General features: G+C 48.2%; 1 protein-coding gene across 1 annotated transcript; it reads left to right on the forward strand.

The window, feature by feature from the left end:
• Positions 1-44: 44 nt before the first annotated feature.
• LOC123102763 (cell division topological specificity factor homolog, chloroplastic) lies at positions 45-3,058 on the forward strand. The gene is made up of 2 exons (XM_044524189.1): positions 45-266; positions 2,220-3,058. The coding sequence occupies exons 1-2, from the start codon at positions 150-152 to the stop codon at positions 2,811-2,813; spliced, it is 711 nt and encodes a 236-aa protein (XP_044380124.1). The 5' UTR covers positions 45-149; the 3' UTR covers positions 2,814-3,058.
• The last annotated feature ends 16,225 nt before the right edge of the window (positions 3,059-19,283 follow it).

Raw genomic sequence — 19,283 nt, forward strand, 5'->3', positions numbered from 1 at the left:
TTGAACTGACGTGTTGGAGACTTGGAGTTCCATGATGCGTGGATTTCTCCGTTCCCCTACCGACCGGGGCGTCTAGACAGAAAAGAGAAGGGCAATAATAAAGAAGAAACAAAGGACTGAAAAGCAAAACCCTAGCTCTTCGGGCACCTATGGTGATGGCGACAGCGACGGCGATCTCCGGCCGCGTATCCGGCGAGGCCAGCGCAATCCTCGCTCCTTCCGCTATGTCCCTCTCCGCGCCGGTCCGACGCGCCGCCAACTCCAAGGTCATCCTCCCCATCCCCATTTCCCTCAAAACCCTAATCTCTATGCTAAGTGCCTGTCGATTGCTACACACCACAAAATCAGAGCTAAGAGCTTCTCTCTGCTTCCGCATCGATTTCTTTCATTGTCCTTGGGAGTCTGTTTGAATTTATGACTGGCTCCATGGAAGATCAGTTGTAGGCGCGGCCGCGAAACCTAGTGGGCTTGACATCTTCAATGTTGTGTCGATTCGGTTGGTGATGCAAGTAAGCTGCTGGGCATGTTAGCAGTGGCTAGGAGCGTCAACCATGGTTGCAAAATCTGGTCATCCAAAATTTTGTGCTTTCCATCTCTTGTCTGATTTGCGTTTCTCGCCCTTTTCAGCTTTGTACTTCTTGTCTGTAGTGTGTTGCTTATTTCATCTTGTATAAGCACTATTAAAATGCCTTCTGGACATCACATTTAGTATACTGAAATATGTTCAGATCTACTCTCTCGGGTTGGAAATGTAGGGACTAGTTTGACTGCCCAAGTGTGAGCTTTGACCATAAATTTCGTGAACAATGTTTTGTCAACAGTTATAAAATTACAATCATAAGAAAGTGATATAGAGTACAAATGCAACAGTATCAATTTTGTATAACATCACTCACATTTATTGGATTAATTATTTGAAAAACCTTGAACTTGGACAGTCAAATTACGCCCTATGATTTCCAAAATAGTTGGACTGTCAAATAATGTACTCCCTCCTATCCATATTAATTGCCGCTGCTTTAGTATAACTTTATACTAAAGTTGCTAAAGCAGCGACAATTATTTGCGATCGGAGGGAGTACTATATTTCCGAAGGAGGACTCCGTCAGTACTTGGTAGACAATCTAGAGAGCATGTGTCTAGCCACCCAGCACCTTCCTCCTAGCTGAGTATGGATGCTGAAGCGCTTGCAAGGAACATAAAATGAAGAACTTAATGATTTAGGGAATTTGGTTTATTAACTTTATGGCACGCATGAGAAACAGCACACAGTAGAATGTTCTTGTCTACAGAAGTAGAATGAACAATCCTGAGGTTTACGGATCTCCAGATATGATTTATTTACTCAGTTATGATTCTTCTGTACCAGTATTGCCATTGCTTTGCTCAATTGGGCCTTTTCCTTTTAGAGATGCACATCCTTCATTTTTGTTGTTGCAGAAATGCAAATGTGTGTTTACATGCCTGTCTGTTATATCTACCCTTATGTGCTGCTTTATACCTGTTTACAGATACTGGCCATGTTATGCACCCTGGTAATCCTGTTGTTGCATAATTTTGTTGAAAAAAAATCAGTATGACATAAGGTATTGGCTGTTGATCCTACTAGGGGTGATCATGTGTGTGCTGCAGAGATGCAATCATAGGATCTTGATGCTGAATATACTAGGATCCTTACAAAAGCACAGTTAATCAAACACTCGTTTGTGTTTGGTCTTGCTCACCCATGCATGGTGTTTCTTCCTACCATAGTCCTTTCTGTCCACTGAAATTTTTAAATTGATTATTTTGTGAAGTTCTGTTTTCTTCTGCCTTGCATTGCATGCATGACCGTGCGATGCAACATGATATAAATATTCTAGTACGTTAGCCCATGATTTACCTGCCCATATTAATGTCATAGTGTAAATGTTTATAAATCATGCCCGTGATTTACCTACCTAAATAAAAATCACTTATTTGTTAAGAACTTATTAGCTTAGCAAAGAAAACATAATATTTTATCTGGTAAGTCAATAAAAGGTGGGACAGTTAAGACGGTTTTCAAGGAAAATCGGTGAAAAAACCAGAGATAGGAGGAAAAAAAAAAGAAAAATGCAGAGAGGGAAGGGAGGAACATATGTAAGGTTGGATGAAGCACTCTGCTTGGCAGGAAAAGGGACGCTATTCTTTTTTGAAGTAGTAGAGATAGAGACTGACCTATTTATATAATTCCGCAGGGATGCTTTCGTGCTTTTCCTCGTGTTGCATCTAGCAAGCTCATGCTTACACCAGGACGACTATGCATTGAGCGCCAAAGCTGTCCACGGATATCTAGTGCCTGCTCTGCTCTTTCAAGGCGGGACTTCTCTCCTGTTACTCAAGACATGGAAGGCTTCCTTCACAGTATTGTTAATATGGGATTTCTTGACCGTCTGAAACTGGCTTGGAAGATAATCTTCCCAGCACCAACCATACATGAGAACACAAATGCAAGTATTGCAAAGCAGAGGCTGAAGATGATTCTATTCTCCGACAGGTGCGAGGTCAGTGACGAAGCAAAGAAAAAGATAGTGGAAAACGTTGTTGAGGCACTATCTGAATTTGTCGAGATTGAATCACGTGATAATGTACAAGTGGATATCTCGACTGATGCTGGCCTTGGCACAGTGTATTCTGTGACTGTTCCAGTGCGCCGTGTAAAGCCTGAGTACCAGGAATCTGAAGAGCAGTACAGAGGAAAAATCGTTGGTGTTGACTTCAAGGATACTGGAGAATCATCTGGTAATGTTGATGTCACCTTCGATTTCTATGTTCCGAATGAGAACCACTGATTCCTTGACCTAGCGCGCTATGTTGTGTTCCTTATCGCCTCTTGAGACTCCTCAGGTAGGATGCTAGAATTTCACTTCTGATGTAAATATCTAGGCTTTTCTTTCATTTGGTGTTTCATGTAATTTGATTTTAGAATTTTGTTCATGAGGTGGCAGACATGTGTTGCCAGATTCTTGAAATCATATTTTCCACTTGTGTTGTGTTATTTGGTGAAGTTACATTGTGCCAAGGATTTTCTCAGTTATATCCAGCTGCCCCTTCCTAGTGTGTAATGTCTTTGGAGGGTAGCATGCGACCAGGATACAGAGCCTTTTTTTTTTTTGAAACGAAGGCAAAAGATTTGCCTCATCCATTAAATAAGCAGAAGAGAGTTGCCGTGGAAAACCATGACAAACCGTTGAGAGGCACACACACAAGATACCCACACACGTCACTCCAAAGAGGGCGATGTCGAGACAATACAACAACGTCATCGTCATCACTTCTCCCCTAGAGGCGTCATTGCCATCCCACACTTTGAGAAATGACTATGACTTTGCCAAAGACGATCGTCGAACCAACCCACATTGAAAATGATGTGTGGAGTGACATGAAGATCCACGCCAAACCTTAGCCACCACGACAAGATGCGCTCCGACGCCGACGGAAAGCTACGAAGGAGAACCAGGCAAGGCTGGCGTCGTGGAAGATCATCGAATAGACCACCTGCTACCCGTCATCGTACACCATAGGGCCCCGCCACCGCAGCTTCGACGTCAAAGCAACAAACCAGCCGAGGCCATCCCACATCAGCCAAAGTCGCGTCTCCTACATCGTCCCTCGTGGCACCATTGTCATAGAAGCCTCAGTGACAACTTCATCACCTCCCACTGGTCCCGCTTGCTGATGCCCAGTTACAAAGATGAAGCCCTCGAGAGGGGATACGTCGCCGCCATCATCCGATCGCTCGGGGTCTAGGGTTTCCCTCGGAGTTGCAGCGACGGCCGGATCCAACATGGGGAGGGTGCAAGAGCAATGCCACGATGCCTACAGGAAGGTCTACGACGCCCAAGGCCGACATCATCACTGGTCAAAGGCCCACGGAGGAGACAAGGTTTTCACCCAAGCTACTATCGCCCGTAACCGCACGTCAATCCGGCGTCGGCAAGACCACCAGCCACAACCTCCCACAGACAAGCAAGTCGGCGAAGGACCGAGCAGCCACTGTAGCCAACCGTACCTCGTGGAGCCCCGACCTCCACGCATCAGCGGCACCCATAGCCGTCACCGGAGCCGATAGATCCGTCACACGGGACTCACCTCGGACCTCCATGAGTCGGCATCGCACACCCACACCTCTTCACCTACCAGGCTACCGAGAGCCCCTGCACGCGGGCGGCCCAGCCGACGGGGCCTCGCCGCCACACCACGGACGCGAGCATCCTCGCCAGCGCAACACATGAACCCCTGCCGATTCGGGCAGCCCGCGCCAGCCAAATCCGAGCGAGAGGAGGGAAGGGCCTCGGCGACGCCCTCCGACGACGACAAGGGGAGGAGGAACCGGGGCTGTGGCGCTGGGGTTGGTGGCTTGGTTCGCTCCCAGGCCACCCGCGGGAGCGACCAAAGGAGTTTTTTTTAAACGCGGTCCTTGCCTGATTCACTAAAAAAGGTCGAAGAGAATTGTTTGGTTAATTATTGAAAAACCGGGCGAAAACCGTCACATCACGCTCACAAAACAAGGCACATAGGGCGACCTGGCAACCCACATGTTGTCGAGGTTGCATCCTGGCGTCATGGTCATCACGCCTTCGCGAGATTGACTCTAACTCCACCATCGACAACCATCGAAGAATCCCTCATCACAAACAAGCATCGAGGCCTGCGCCGGCTAATGCCAAACGGTTGGCCACACACACCAACGACCAGGCATCTCCTACTCTATCGACGAGCATTGTAGGAGAAAAGCTTTAGGCTTGTGTTGAGCCAGCGCCGAAACCGACCACGCGCCTCGTGTCATCGTCACCACCACCAGATCCTCCTCGATAGCTCTGACTTCATAGAAACAAAGTGATGAATGGCAACCCCTCAAACACGCCGAAAAGACCGATTAGCAGGGCACAACAACACCCCTAACTCCTCCCAAAGCCGCCATCGTTGCCACATACATGAAGCCGCGCAAACATCCGCATTGTCGGACGGGCACCTGCCAGCCGCAATGCCGCGAGCGTCCAACCCATGGAGCGCGCAAACGGAATCTGAAGCACTTCAAGGCGACGCCCCAAAGAGGGAAGCAACGATGTCAACGCCATCGCCCGACCCAGCCAGGCCTGATACTTCCACCCGAACAACAAGATCCGAGGGTGTAGGAGGATGCAGGACTCCACGACGACACCTCCAAGGAGGTTAAACGACGCCCATAGACGCTGATGCTGCCGACTGGCAAGACCGGACAAGCTTTTGCCCGGAGCAATCCAACACCACCAGCACCCTCACGCACATCACCCTTGTTGGCACACCCACCTCTCGCACAGCCACCGCGCGGGAAGCAGTAGAGAGCTACCAAGCAGCACAACTCCTCGTCGGGCAGACGCCACTGCGCCGGAAGCACTGGGGAGCTACCAAGCAGCACAACTCCTCGTCGGCCAGACGCCGACGAGCCAGATCTGGCGTCCCACCACCGCAAGCGCCCACAGAGCAGGAAGGGGGCTGCACCCGCCCCTACTTGCCGGAGAAGAACATTCACCCGAAGATCAATAGCCCACCAACGAAACTACCAAGGCTGCCTCCTGCGAGAGCCACTGCTCGAAAGCTGCCACACTGGAGAAGAGTTGCTGGGAAGAAGCCCAGGACTTGCTGGCGATGCAGTCGATGTCGTGGTTCTAAGACTGACAGTAGAATAGGGGGTAGGAATGTAGAGGCAAGATCCTAGCTATGGAGGAGTTGTACACACGAGTTTACGAGTTCAGGCCCTTCTCGGAGGAAGTAACAACCCTACATCTCGGAGCCCACAGGCGGTCGACTGAATATATGTCTGTGAATTACAAAAAGTGCGAACCCTTGTCCCAAAGGAGGGGGGGTGGCTTATATAGAGTGCGCCAGGACCCCAGCTCCCCTCCGTTACACAAGGTTCAATGCTCATAAAGGAGGGGTGTTACTGGTAACGTCTGCAGTAAAGTGTTATAAATGCCCATAAAGCTATGGTTTAAGTCCTGACCGTTGCAGAGTGGAAGGTTTCTCATCTTCTGGTGGTCGAGTGTCTTCAAGGTGGTCGAGTGAGCACATCTTCACGGTCGAGTGGATGATGGTTTCTCTTCGACTGCTTCTGATTCTTTGTAGAGATGTCCTTGGGGAGGGTATGTTGGACAGATCCATGACTCTACCCTAGGTACATAGCTTCATCATTAGCCACCGAATGGATCAGGGTTTGAGTGAGGAAGGAGTTGGGAACACTTCCGACCCATTCTTTGTGCTATGAGTATATCTTGTTCTGGAACAGTGAGTCGACGGGACGACGTCGACTCCTTTGTCAGTCGCCTTGGTCCATTCTTGGTTTTTGTCAAGTGAATTTTCACAATAGAATTCCGAATGATAACGTAGAGGATGTTTGTCTTCAGTCTGGCAAGTTGCTCTACCCTTCGCGGATTCTGCGGGATTCAAATTTTGGGAAGTGCGCCAGGCGGGCGGAACCGTGGTTATCGGGACGGATTAGGCAAGTCTCCTCGATCTCTGCGCCACCTTTTTCGCCACGTACCGCGCGCGCGACTGTTGCGGGATTTGTTTAGATCGTCTGGGTCCACCAGTCAGCCACTCAGGGAACGACCTAATAAAAGGCACCGGACTAGGCCTCTGCCCCGTGCGCTCTCATTCTCTCTTCTTCTTCCCCCGATCTCTCCGCCACGCTCGCTTCCGCCCTCATCGCCGGACCTTTGCTCGAGCTCGACCCGTCGCCATGGGGAAGGAGAGGACGGTGGCGTTGGAACGTGCGAAGAAGGCGACCGTGAAGGCGAAGGGCAAGCGGACCAGCCGAGGCGGATCCTCATCGAGATCCGGCCTGCCGGCGGGCTGGATCCAGGGCGACTGGATCCGCTCGGAAATCACCCAAGACGACCTCGACGACCTGGTGGAGGGGGGACTTGGCTCCTAGGGAACGAGACCGAGCCACAGCCAAGGGAGAGTGAGTGTGTTCTCCTCGCCACCCGCGTAGATCGTGGATTCTCACTGCCTCCCCATCCTTTCTTCCGGGTTTTTTTAAACTTCTTTGGGGCTCAGCTCCACCATTTCACTCCAAACACCATAGTCTATTTGGCTGCTTTCGTGTCGATATGTGAAAACTTCTTGGGCTGTCGACCGCACTGGGGGCTTTTCAAACACATCTTCACCTGCCGCTCCCAGTCGGTCAAAAAGGCCAATCCGAGTGACGAGAGGACACAAGTGATCCAAATGTGCGGGGGTCTGGGGATCCAGATGAGGAGCAAGAGTACTTTCCAAGCCATGATTCTTCCCGACTCGGTCCGGGGCTTGCAGTCGACTTGGTTCTACTGCAAGGATCGGCCGACCCCGGGTCAGTCGACTGGACTTCCTCCCTTTTCCTTAGCTCGAGTGGAGAAGCCTGCTCCCCTGAAGGTGGTTCCTGAAGAGAAGGCACATGTCAAGGTGCTGGTCGAGCGGGTCGTCCAACTCGTCTGTGACGAGGTGACCGGGATGGACCTGCTGGAGGCCTTTCTCGGTCGATGCATCCAACCGCTTCAGGCGCATGATCATCCGATGTGGATGTACTCCGGGCTCGAGGACTCCACTTGGATCCACCCGGAGGACGTCAGTGAGGACACCTTGGAGAAGTGGTTGATGGGGATCACCAGCAACAAAGACAACCCTCGGGGGTCTAGGAGGGTGATTCCATTCGACAACTCGCATCAGCTGGAGCAGGTGTGATTATGTTTTACCAAGTATCTTTCCGATTCACTGTGTGACATCTTGTTTATGGTCGACTGAATTTCCTTTGATCATTGTCTTTTCAAGCCCTCATCGACATGTACTCAATGCCCAACGGAGTGCAGGAGCAAGACGTCGAGGAAGAAGCGAGCGGGGGCGAGAGCGGCGAAGGGCACTCGGATGCCGAGGAAGACGAGGGGAGCGACGAATCGACTGATGACGCGGAAGTTGACTCGCCCCCTCGCAGGGAGAGGAGATCTAAACATGCTCACGACCTGGCGAGCGCTCCAGACCTGGTGGCCACACCGATTGGACAGTCTTTGAAGCGTCCCAGGACGTCTTCCCCAACACCGAATGAGAAGGCTCCAAAGCAGTCCAAAGTTGTGCCGCCTCCAGCGCCGAAAGCACCGAAAGCCACCTCCTCCAAACTGCCAAAAGCTTTACCCAGGATCAAAGTGATCGTTCCTACTATCTCCGGGTAACCATCTGACTTGTCCTTTTTTTCGACTCGATTACTGGATATAACCGATTGAATGTGGGTCTTTGCAGTGCTGCTACGCCAGGAACCTCTTCTTTCCAGTACCGGGATGAGGAAATGGAAGATGCAGTAACCTCCAACCCAGGTATAAACTCTTGCGATTTTGTTCTTGATTCTTTGGTCGATTGCGTTCGAGTGGTTCACTTGGGGTTGAATGATCTGCCTTGCAGCTCCACCCAATGTCATAGATCTTCCAGATGACGATGAAGATGTGGCTCTTAAGCCCAGGAAGAGCAAGAAGATAGCAGCTGGCAGGATGTCTCGGCAAGAACCAACTACAACACCTCTTGTCTGTCAACCTAAGGACGCGGGCAGGGCTTCTGTGACCTTCGCTGCACCCTTGTTGAGTGAGCGCCCCGCACCGTCGACTGCACCTGTGATTCCTTCAGCCGTCCAACTCCACGCCATGGAGCTCCAAGCCGCCGCACCTGGGTCGTCTGCTCACTTTTTCACCAGCTACCCCGTCCCGGACAACCAGTCGGAAGCGGCTGCGGAAGCCATCCGACAAGCTGACATGATGATGGAGCGGGTGAAGATAGTGCATGAGAATAGCCAGGCTGCCTACGACGCCAGAGCTGCTCTTCGGGCCAATGTCCAGGTGAGTAGACTTTCCGACTGCTTTTGCTCTATGGGGATATGTTACCCAAAAAATCTTCTTCTACACAATCTTCTGTTGTTCGCATCGAATTAGAGCACCCACTGGGTGTTTTGTTGTTGTCGGTAATTTCGATCTTCCGCTCGGTCTGGGCGAGTGGGATCTGAACCGATGGGGGCACGCCAAGTGCACCCACTGGGTGTAGTCCCCAAGACCGCAGTCGACTGCTGACAGTCGCCTGGGGTCTGAGTTCTTCTTTCTTTTCTTTTGTACTCCTTACACTCGACTCCGGCGGGCTGGTCGAGTAGGATCCGAACCGGTGGGGGCACGCCAAGTGCACCCACTGGGTGTAGTCCCCGAGACCGCACTCGACTGCTGGCAGTCGACTGGGGTCTGAATAGCTTTTTTTTACTGGTCTGCGCGGACCGGTCGAGTTGAGTCTTAGTCAGCAGGGGCACGCCAAGTGCACCCACTGGGTGTAGCCCCTGAGACCGCAGTCGACTGTGTGCAGTCGGCTGGGGTCTAAGCGAATTTCTTTAGGTTTTATTCACTCGGAAGTAAACAACCTTTGATCTTATCGACCGATCCGTCTTTTGCCTTCTGCAGAAGTCTTGTACTCTTATTTCTAAGTTTGCTGAACTTGAGGAGAAGCAGAGGCAACTCAAACTCGACTTGGAATTAGCCCAGCAAAATTTGAAGAAAGCTCAAGACGAAGCCGCTGGTATGGAAGGTAACTGACTGTCGACTGACTTTCAATATATTTATTTGTTCTCTTCTTTGATTCGATTGTTTCTTTTGCAGAGAAAATGAAGTTGGCGCTGGAGAAGAAGGACTCGGACCTCGCCGCCGCGCAAAAAGCAGCCCAAGATAAAACTGCTCTCGCAGACCAGAAGCTTGCTTCAATCGGAACGCTAGAAGGAGAGGTGAACAAACTGAAATCTTGTCTTAATGAAGCTAACCGCGAAGTGATCAGTTTGAAGAAGGACAAGGTCGTCCTGAATGAAAAGTTGGAGTCTGCAATCTGCAAGAGGTATGACACGGAAGCTTATGTGAGGACTCTTGCCAAGAAGCTTTATCTCACGCTGGAAGGTATTTCTTTTAATCTGACTGTGTTGATGCTTGCGATCGGATCTTGCTCGGTCGATTGACTAATTTTTGGCTGCAGAACTCTGCCAAGACTTCGACGAGGAAACTGGAAGGGTCGAGACGGGTCTGGACCCTATCGCTTCTCCAGTCTGCGACGAAACTGCGATGAACGTGCTCCGACTGGAGTCCCGTATCGCCAGCGCCACAAGCTACCTCGTGCGCCTGAAGGAGGTAGTCTCTCAAATCGACTCATCGCTTTGGCCAGGGGCGACACTTCAGAATGACCTGGAATCCCTGATGACTCGACTGAACGAGATCCTTGACCGAGTGCAAGAATGGAAGAAATCCTCCGCCCGGTGTGGTGCTGACGTGGCGCTGTCCTTGGTGCGAGTCCATTGCAAGGAGGCTCTTGAAGACAAGCTGGCTGCGATCAAAGTCGCCAACACTAAGAAGCACGACTTCCAATCCTTCATGGAGACTTTCATTGCTGCCGCCACTCGGATCGCTGATGGGATCAACCTGGACTCATTCGTGGAGCCTGCCAGCCCTCCTCCGGCCGAGTGATCAAACTTATGAAACTTGAATCTGCTTTAAATTTGCCTCAGAATGTCGAGTGATTGCTGTAACCGTTGAACTCCTTCGGGCTTGATGCTCGAGTACTTTTGATTTGCTGCTTGGAATTTTTAGGATTTATCTAAATTTGGTTTATTTCCGAATGTGCTTGCGTTTGCCTTCGAATGGACTTTGCTCACTGCTTGGAATAGTCCTTGCGCTGGATACGTATCTCTGAGGTGGCGGCTCCAGTCGACCTGCGCTTCATCGTCCTTGCGAATAGGGATGGAGTGGACATTGTACTTGTGTCGTAGCTCCGAAGGAGAAGGTTGCAGTCGACCTGTACCTCGTCGTCCTTGCGGATAGGGATGGAGCGGACGTTGTACTTGTGTCGTAGCTCTGAAGGAGAAGGTTGCAGTTGACCTGCACCTCGTCGTCCTTGCGAATAGGGATGGAGCGGACGTTGTACTTGTGCCGTAGCTCTGAAGGAGAAGGTTGCAGTAGACCTGCACCTCGTCGTCCTTGCGGATAGGGATGGAGCGGAAGTTTTACTTGTGCTGTAGCTCCGAAGGAGAAGGTTGCAGTCGACCTGCACCTCGTCGTCCTTGCGGATAGGAGTATGTTTCAAACTTAGGCGAGTACTGGACTGCAGCCAAGTCTCCTAGAAAGAGAACTTAGGCGAGTACCGGACTGCATCTAAGCCCCCGAGTGGGAGGATTGCTCTCCACTCAGTAGGATTTTTTCAAACTTAGGCGAGTACTGGACTGCAACTAAGTCTCCTAGTGAGAGAACTTAGGCGAGTACTGGACTGCAGCTAAGCCCCCGAGTGGGAGGATTGCTCTCCACTCGGTAGGATTTTTCAAACTTAGGCGAGTACTGGACTGCAGCTAAGTCTCCTAGTGAGAGAACTTAGGCGAGTACTGAACTGCAGCTAAGCCCCCGAGTGGGAGGATTGCTCTCCACTCGGTAGGATTTTTCAAACTTAGGCGAGTACTGGACTGCAGCTAAGTCTCCTAGTGAGAGAACTTAGGCGAGTACTGGACTGCAGCTAAGCCCCCGAGTGGGAGGATTGCTCTCCACTCGGTAGGATTCTTTCAAACTTAGGCGAGTACTGGACTACAGCTTAGTCTCCTAGAGAGAGAACTTAGGCAAGTACTGGACTGCAGCTAAGCCCCTGAGTGGGAGGATTGCTCTCCACTCGGTAGGCTTTTTTCAAACCTAGGCGAGTACTGGACTGCAGCTAAGTCTCCTAGTGAGAGAACTTAGGCGAGTACTGGACTGCAGCTAAGCCCCCGAGTGGGAGGATTGCTCTCCACTCGGTAGGATTTTTTCGAACTTAGGCGAGTACTGGACTGCATCTAAGTCTCCTAGTGAGAGAACTTAGGCGAGTACTGGACTGAAGCTAAGCCCCCGAGTGGGAGGATTGCTCTCCACTCGGTAGGATTTTTTCGAACTTAGGCGAGTACTGGACTGCAGCTAAGTCTCCTAGTGAGAGAACTTAGGCGAGTACTGGACTGCAGCTAAGCCCCCGAGTAGGAGGATTGCTCTCTTCTCGGTAGGATTTTTTCGAACTTAGGCGAGTACTGGACTGCAGCTAATGTTGGGTAACGTAGTAATTTCAAAAAAAATCCTACGCACACGCAAGATCATGGTGATGCATAGCAACGAGAGGGGAGAGTGTGATCTATGTACCCTTGTAGATCGACAGCGGAAGTGTTAGCACAACGCGGTTGATGTAGTCGTACGTCTTCACGGCCCGACCAATCAAGCACCTAAACTACGACACCTCCGAGTTCTAGCACACGTTCAGCTCGATGACGATCCCCGGGCTCCGATCCAGCAAAGTGTCGGGGAAGAGTTCCGTCGGCACGACGGCGTGGTGACGATCTTGATGTACTACCGTCGCAGGGCTTCGTCTAAGCACCGCTACAATATTATCGAGGATTATGGTGGAAGGGGGCACCACACACGGCTAAGAATATGATCACGTGGATCAACTTGTGTGTCTAGGGGTGCCCCTACCCCCGTATATAAAGGAGCAGGGGGAGGTGCGGCCGGCCAGGAGGAGGACGCGCCAGGAGGAGTCCTACTCCCACCGGGAGTAGGATTCCCCCCTTTTTCTAGTTGGAATAGGATTCGGGAGGGGGAAAGAGGAGAGAGAGAATGAAGGGGGGGCGCCGCCCCTCTCCTTGTCCTATTCGGACTAGGGGGGAGGGGCGCGCGGCCCAGCCCTGGCCACCTCTCCTCTCTTCCACTAAAGCCCACTAAGGCCCATATACCTCCCGGGGGGTTCCGGTAACCTCCCGGTACTCCGGTAAAATCCCGATTTCACTCGGAACACTTCCGATATCCAAATATAGGCTTCCAATATATCAATCTTTATGTCTCGACCATTTCGAGACTCCTCGTCATGTCCGTGATCACATCCGGGACTCCGAACAAACTTCGGTACATCAAAATGCATAAACTCATAATATAACTGTCATCGAAACCTTAAGCATGCGGACCCTACGGGTTCGAGAACAATGTAGACATGACCGAGACACGTCTCCGTCAATAACCAATAGCGGAACCTGGATGCTCATATTGGCTCCCACATATTCTACGAAGATCTTTATCGGTCAGACCGCATAACAACATACGTTGTTCCCTTTGTCATCGGTATGTTACTTGCCCGAGATTCGATCGTCGGTATCTCAATACCTAGTTCAATCTCGTTACCGGCAAGTCTCTTTACTCGTTCCGTAATACATCATCTCGCAACTAACTCATTAGTTGCAATGCTTGCAAGGCTTATGTGATGTGCATTACCGAGAGGGCCCAGAGATACCTCTCCGACAATCGGAGTGACAAATCCTAATCTCGAAATACGCCAACCCAACATGTACCTTTGGAGACACCTGTAGAGCTCCTTTATAATCACCCAGTTACGTTGTGACGTTTGGTAGCACACAAAGTGTTCCTCCGGCAAACGGGAGTTGCATAATCTCATAGTCATAGGAACATGTATAAGTCATGAAGAAAGCAATAGCAACATACTAAACGATCGGGTGCTAAGCTAATGGAATGGGTCATGTCAATCATATCATTCTCCTAATGATGTGATCCCATTAATCAAATGACAACACATGTCTATGGTTAGGAAACATAACCATCTTTGATTAACGAGCTAGTCAAGTAGAGGCATACTAGTGACGTTTGGTTTGTCTATGTATTCACACATGTATTATGTTTCCGGATAATACAATTCTAGCATGAATAATAAACATTTATCATGATATAAGGAAATAAAATAATAACATTATTATTGCCTCTAGGGCATATTTCCTTCAGTCTCCCACTTGCACTAGAGTCAATAATCTAGATTACACAGTAATGATTCTAACACCCATGGAGCTTTGGTGCTGATCATGTTTTGCTCGTGGAAGAGGCTTAGTCAACGGGTCTGCTATATTCAGATCCGTATGTATCTTGCAAATCTCTATGTCTCCCACCTGGACTAGATCCCGGATGGAATTGAAGCGTCTCTTGATGTGCTTGGTTCTCTTGTGAAATCTGGATTCCTTTGCCAAGGCAATTGCACCAGTATTGTCACAAAAGATTTTCATTGGACCCGATGCACTAGGTATGACACCTAGATCGGATATGAACTCCTTCATCCAGACTCCTTCGTTTGCTGCTTCCGAAGCAGCTATGTACTCCGCTTCACATGTAGATCCCGCCACAACGCTTTGTTTAGAACTGCACCAACTGACAGCTCCACCGTTTAATGTAAACACGTATCCGGTTTGCGATTTAGAATCGTCCGGATCAGTGTCAAAGCTTGCATCAACGTAACCATTTACGATGAGCTCTTTGTCACCTCCATATATGAGAAACATATCCTTAGTCCTTTTCAGGTATTTCAGGATGTTCTTGACCGTTGTCCAGTGATCCACTCCTGGATTACTTTGGTACCTCCCTGCTAGACTTATAGCAAGACACACATCAGGTCTGGTACACAGCATTGCATACATGATAGAGCCTATGGCTGAAGCATAGGGAACATCTTTCATTTTCTCTCTATCTTTTGCATTGGTCGGGGATTGAGTCTTACTCAATTTCACACCTTGTAACACAGGCAAGAATCCTTTCTTTGCTTGATCCATTTTGAACTTCTTCAAAACTTTGTCAAGGTATGTGCTTTGTGAAAGTCCAATTAAGCGTCTTGATCTATCTCTATAGATCTTAATGCCTAATATGTAAGCAGCTTCACCGAGGTCTTTCATTGAAAAACTCTTATTCAAGTATCCTTTATGCTATCCAGAAATTCTATATCATTTCCGATTAGTAATATGTCATCTACATGTAATATCAGAAATGCTACAGAGCTCCCACTCACTTTCTTGTAAATACAGGCTTCTCCAAAAGTCTGTACAAAACCAAATGCTTTGATCACACTATCAAAGCGTTTATTCCAACTCCGAGAGGCTTGCACCAGTCCATAAATGGATCGCTGGAGCTTGCACACTTTGTTAGCTCCCTTTGGATCGACAAAACCTTCCGGTTGCATCATATACAACTCTTCTTGCAGAAATCCATTCAGGAATGCAGTTTTGACATCCATTTGCCAAATTTCATAATCATAAAATGCGGCAATTGCTAACATGATTCGGACAGACTTAAGCATCGCTACGGGTGAGAAGGTCTCATCGTAGTCAATCCCTTGAACTTGCCGAAAACCTTTTGCGACAAGTCGAGCTTTGTAGACAGTAATATTACCGTCAGCGTCAGTCTTCTTCTTGAAGATCCATTTATTCTCAATTGCTTGCCGATCATTGGGCAAGTCAACCAAAGTCCATACTTTGTTCTCATACATGGATCCCATCTCAGATTTCATGGCTTCAAGCCATTTTGCGGAATCTGGGCTCACCATCGCTTCTTCATAGTTCGTAGGTTCATCATGATCTAGTAGCATGACTTCCAGAACAGGATTACCGTACCACTCTGGCGCGGATCTTACTCTGGTTGATCTACGAGGTTCAGTAGTATCTTGTTCTGAAGTTCATGATCATTATCATTAGCTTCCTCACTAATTGGTGTAGGTGTCACAGAAACTGGTTTCTATGATGTACTACTTTCCAATAAGGGAGCAGGTACAGTTACCTCGTCAAGTTCTACTTTCCTCCCACTCACTTCTGTCGAGAGAAACTCCTTCTCTAGAAAGTTTCCGAATTTAGCAATAAAAGTCTTGCCTTCGGATCTGTGATAGAAGGTGTATCCAATAGTTTCCTTTGGATATCCTATGAAGACACATTTCTCCGATTTGGGTTCGAGCTTATCAGGTTGAAGTTTTTTCACATAAGCATCGCAGCCCCAAACTTTCAGAAACGACAACTTTGGTTTCTTGCCAAACCACAGTTCATATGGCGTCGTCTCAACGGATTTTGATGGTGCCCTATTTAACGTGAATGCGGCCGTCTCTAGAGCATATCCCCAAAACGATAGCGGTAAATCAGTAAGAGACATCATAGATCGCACCATATCTAGTAAAGTACGATTACGACGTTCGGACACACCATTACGCTGTGGTGTTCCGGGTGGCGTGAGTTGCGAAACTATTCCACATTGTTTTAAATGTACACCAAACTCGTAACTCAAATATTCTCCTCCACGATCAGATCGTAGGAATTTTATTTTCTTGTTACGATGATTTTCAACTTCACTCTGAAATTCTTTGAACTTTTCAAATGTTTCAGACTTATGTTTCATTAAGTAGATATACCCATATCTGCTTAAGTCATCTGTGAAGGTGAGAAAATAACGATATCCGCCACGAGCCTCAACATTCATCGGACCACATACATCTGTATGTATGATTTCCAATAAATCTGTTGCTCTCTCCATAGTACCGGAGAACGGTGTTTTTGTCATCTTACCCATAAGGCACGGTTCGCAAGTACCAAGTGATTCATAATCAAGTGATTCCAAAATCCCATCAGCATGGAGTTTCTTCATGCGCTTTACACCAATATGACCTAAACGGCAGTGCCACAAATAAGTTGCACTATCATTATTAACTTTGCATCTTTTGGCTTCAATATTATGAATATGTTATCACTACGATCGAGATCCAATGAACCATTTTCATTGGGTGTGTAACCATATAAGGTTTTATTCATGTAAACAGAACAACAATTTACTCTCTTACTTAAATGAATAACCGTATTACAATAAACATGATCAAATCATATTCATGCTCAACGCAAACACCAAATAACACTTATTTAGGTTCAACACTAATCCCAAAAGTATAGGGAGTGTGCAATGATGATCATATCAATCTTGGAACCACTTCCAACACACATCGTCACTTCACCCTTAACTAGTCTCTCTTTATTCTGCAACTCCCGTTTCGAGTTACTAATCTTAGCAACTGAACTAGTATCTAATACTGAGGGGTTGTTGCTATAAACACTAGTAAAGTACACATCAGTAACATGCATATCAAATATACTTATGTTCACTTTGCCATCCTTCTTATCCGCCAATCACTTGGGGTAGTTCCGCTTCCAGTGACCAGTCCCTTTGCAGTAGAAGCACTTAGTCTCAGGCTTAGGACCAGACTTGGGCTTCTTCACTTGAGCAGCAACTTGCTTGCTTGTTTTTCTTGAAGTTCCTCTTTTTCCCTTTGCCCTTTTCTTGAAACTAGTGATCTTGTCAACCATCAACACTTGATGCTCTTTCTTGATTTCTACCTTCATCGATTTCATCATCATGAAAAGCTCGGGAGTCGTTTTCGTCATCCCTTGCATACTATAGTTCATCACGAAGTTCTACTAACTTGGTGATGGTGACTAGAGAATTCTGTCAATCACTATCTTATCTGGAAGATTAACTCCCACTTGATTCAAGCGATTGTAGTACCCAGACAATCTGAGCACATGCTCACTAGTTGAGCTGTTCTCCTCCATCTTGCAGCTATAGAACTTATTGGAGACTTCATATCTCTCAATCCGGGCATTTGCTTGAAATATTAACTTCAACTCCTGGAACATCTCATATGCTCCATGACGTTCAAAACGTCGTTGAAGTCCCGATTCTAAGCCGTAAAGCATGGCACACTGAACTATCGAGTAGTCATCAGCTTTGCTCTGCCAGACGTTCATAACATCTGGTGTTGCTCCAGCAGCAGGCCTGGCACCTAGCGGTGCTTCCAGGACGTAATTCTTCTGTGCAGCAATGAGGATAATCCTCAAGTTACGGACCCAGTCCGTGTAATTGCTACCATCATCTTTCAACTTTGCTTTCTCAAGGAACGCATTAAAATTCAACGGAACAACAGCACGGGCCATCTATCTACAATCAAACATAAACAAGCAAGATACTATCAGGTACTAAGTTTCATGATAAATTTAGGTTCAATTAATCATATTACTTAAAGAACTCCCACTTAGATAGACATCCCTCTAATCCTCTAAGTGATTACGTGATCCAAATCAACTAAACCATGTCCGATCATCACGTGAGATGGAGTAGTTTCATTGGTGAACATCCTATGTTGATCATATCTACTATATGATTCACGCTCGACCTTTCGGTCTCCGTGTTCCGAGGCCATATCTGTATATGCTTGGCTCGTCAAGTATAACCTGAGTATTCCGCGTGTGCAACTGTTTTGCACCCGTTGTATTTGAACGTAGAGCCTATCACACCCGATCATCACGTGGTGTCTCAGCACGAAGAACTTTCGCAACGGTGCATACTCAGGGAGAACACTTCTTGATAATTAGTGAGAGATCATCTTATAATGCTACCGTCAATCAAAGCAAGATAAGATGCATAAAAGATAAACATCACATGCAATCAATATAAGTGATATGATATGGCCATCATCATCTTGTGCTTGTGATCTCCATCTTCGAAGCACCGTCGTGATCACCATCGTCACCGGCGCGACACCTTGATCTCCATCGTAGCATCGTTGTCGTCTCGCCAATCTTATGCTTCCACGACTATCGCTACCGCTTAGTGATAAAGTAAAGCATTACAGCGCGATTGCATTGCATACAATAAAGCGACAACCATATGGCTCCTGCCAGTTGCCGATAACTCGGTTACAAAACATGATCATCTCATACAATAAAATTTAGCATCATGTCTTGACCATATCACATCACAACATGCCCTGCAAAAACAAGTTAGACGTCCTCTACTTTGTTGTTGCAAGTTTTACGTGGCTGCTACGGGCTTAAGCAAGAACCAATCTTACCTACGCATCAAAACCACAACGATAGTTTGTCAAGTTGGTGCTGTTTTAACCTTCGCAAGGACCGGGCGTAGCCACACTCGGTTCAACTAAAGTTGGAGAAACTGTCACCCGCTAGCCACCTTTGTGCAAAGCACGTCGGGAGAACCGGTCTCGCGTAAGCGTACGCGTAATGTCGGTCCGGGCCGCTTCGTCCAACAATACCGCCGAACCAAAGTATGACATGCTGGTAAGCAGTATGACTTATATCGCCCACAACTCACTTGTGTTCTACTCGTGCATATAACATCAACACATAAAACCTAGGCTCGGATGCCACTGTTGGGGAACGTAGTAATTTCAAAAAATTCCTACGCACACGCAAGATCATGGTGATGCATAGCAACGAGAGGGGAGAGTGTGATCTACGTACCCTTGTAGACCGACAGCGGAAGCGTTAGCACAACGCGGTTGATGTAGTCGTACGTCTTCACGGCCCGACCGATCAAGCACCGAAACTACGGCACCTCCGAGTTCTAGCACACGTTCAGCTCGATGAC

This window comes from Triticum aestivum, chromosome 5A (genome assembly GCF_018294505.1).
Source record: "Triticum aestivum cultivar Chinese Spring chromosome 5A, IWGSC CS RefSeq v2.1, whole genome shotgun sequence".
In the NCBI taxonomy this organism is placed as follows: domain Eukaryota; kingdom Viridiplantae; phylum Streptophyta; class Magnoliopsida; order Poales; family Poaceae; genus Triticum; species Triticum aestivum.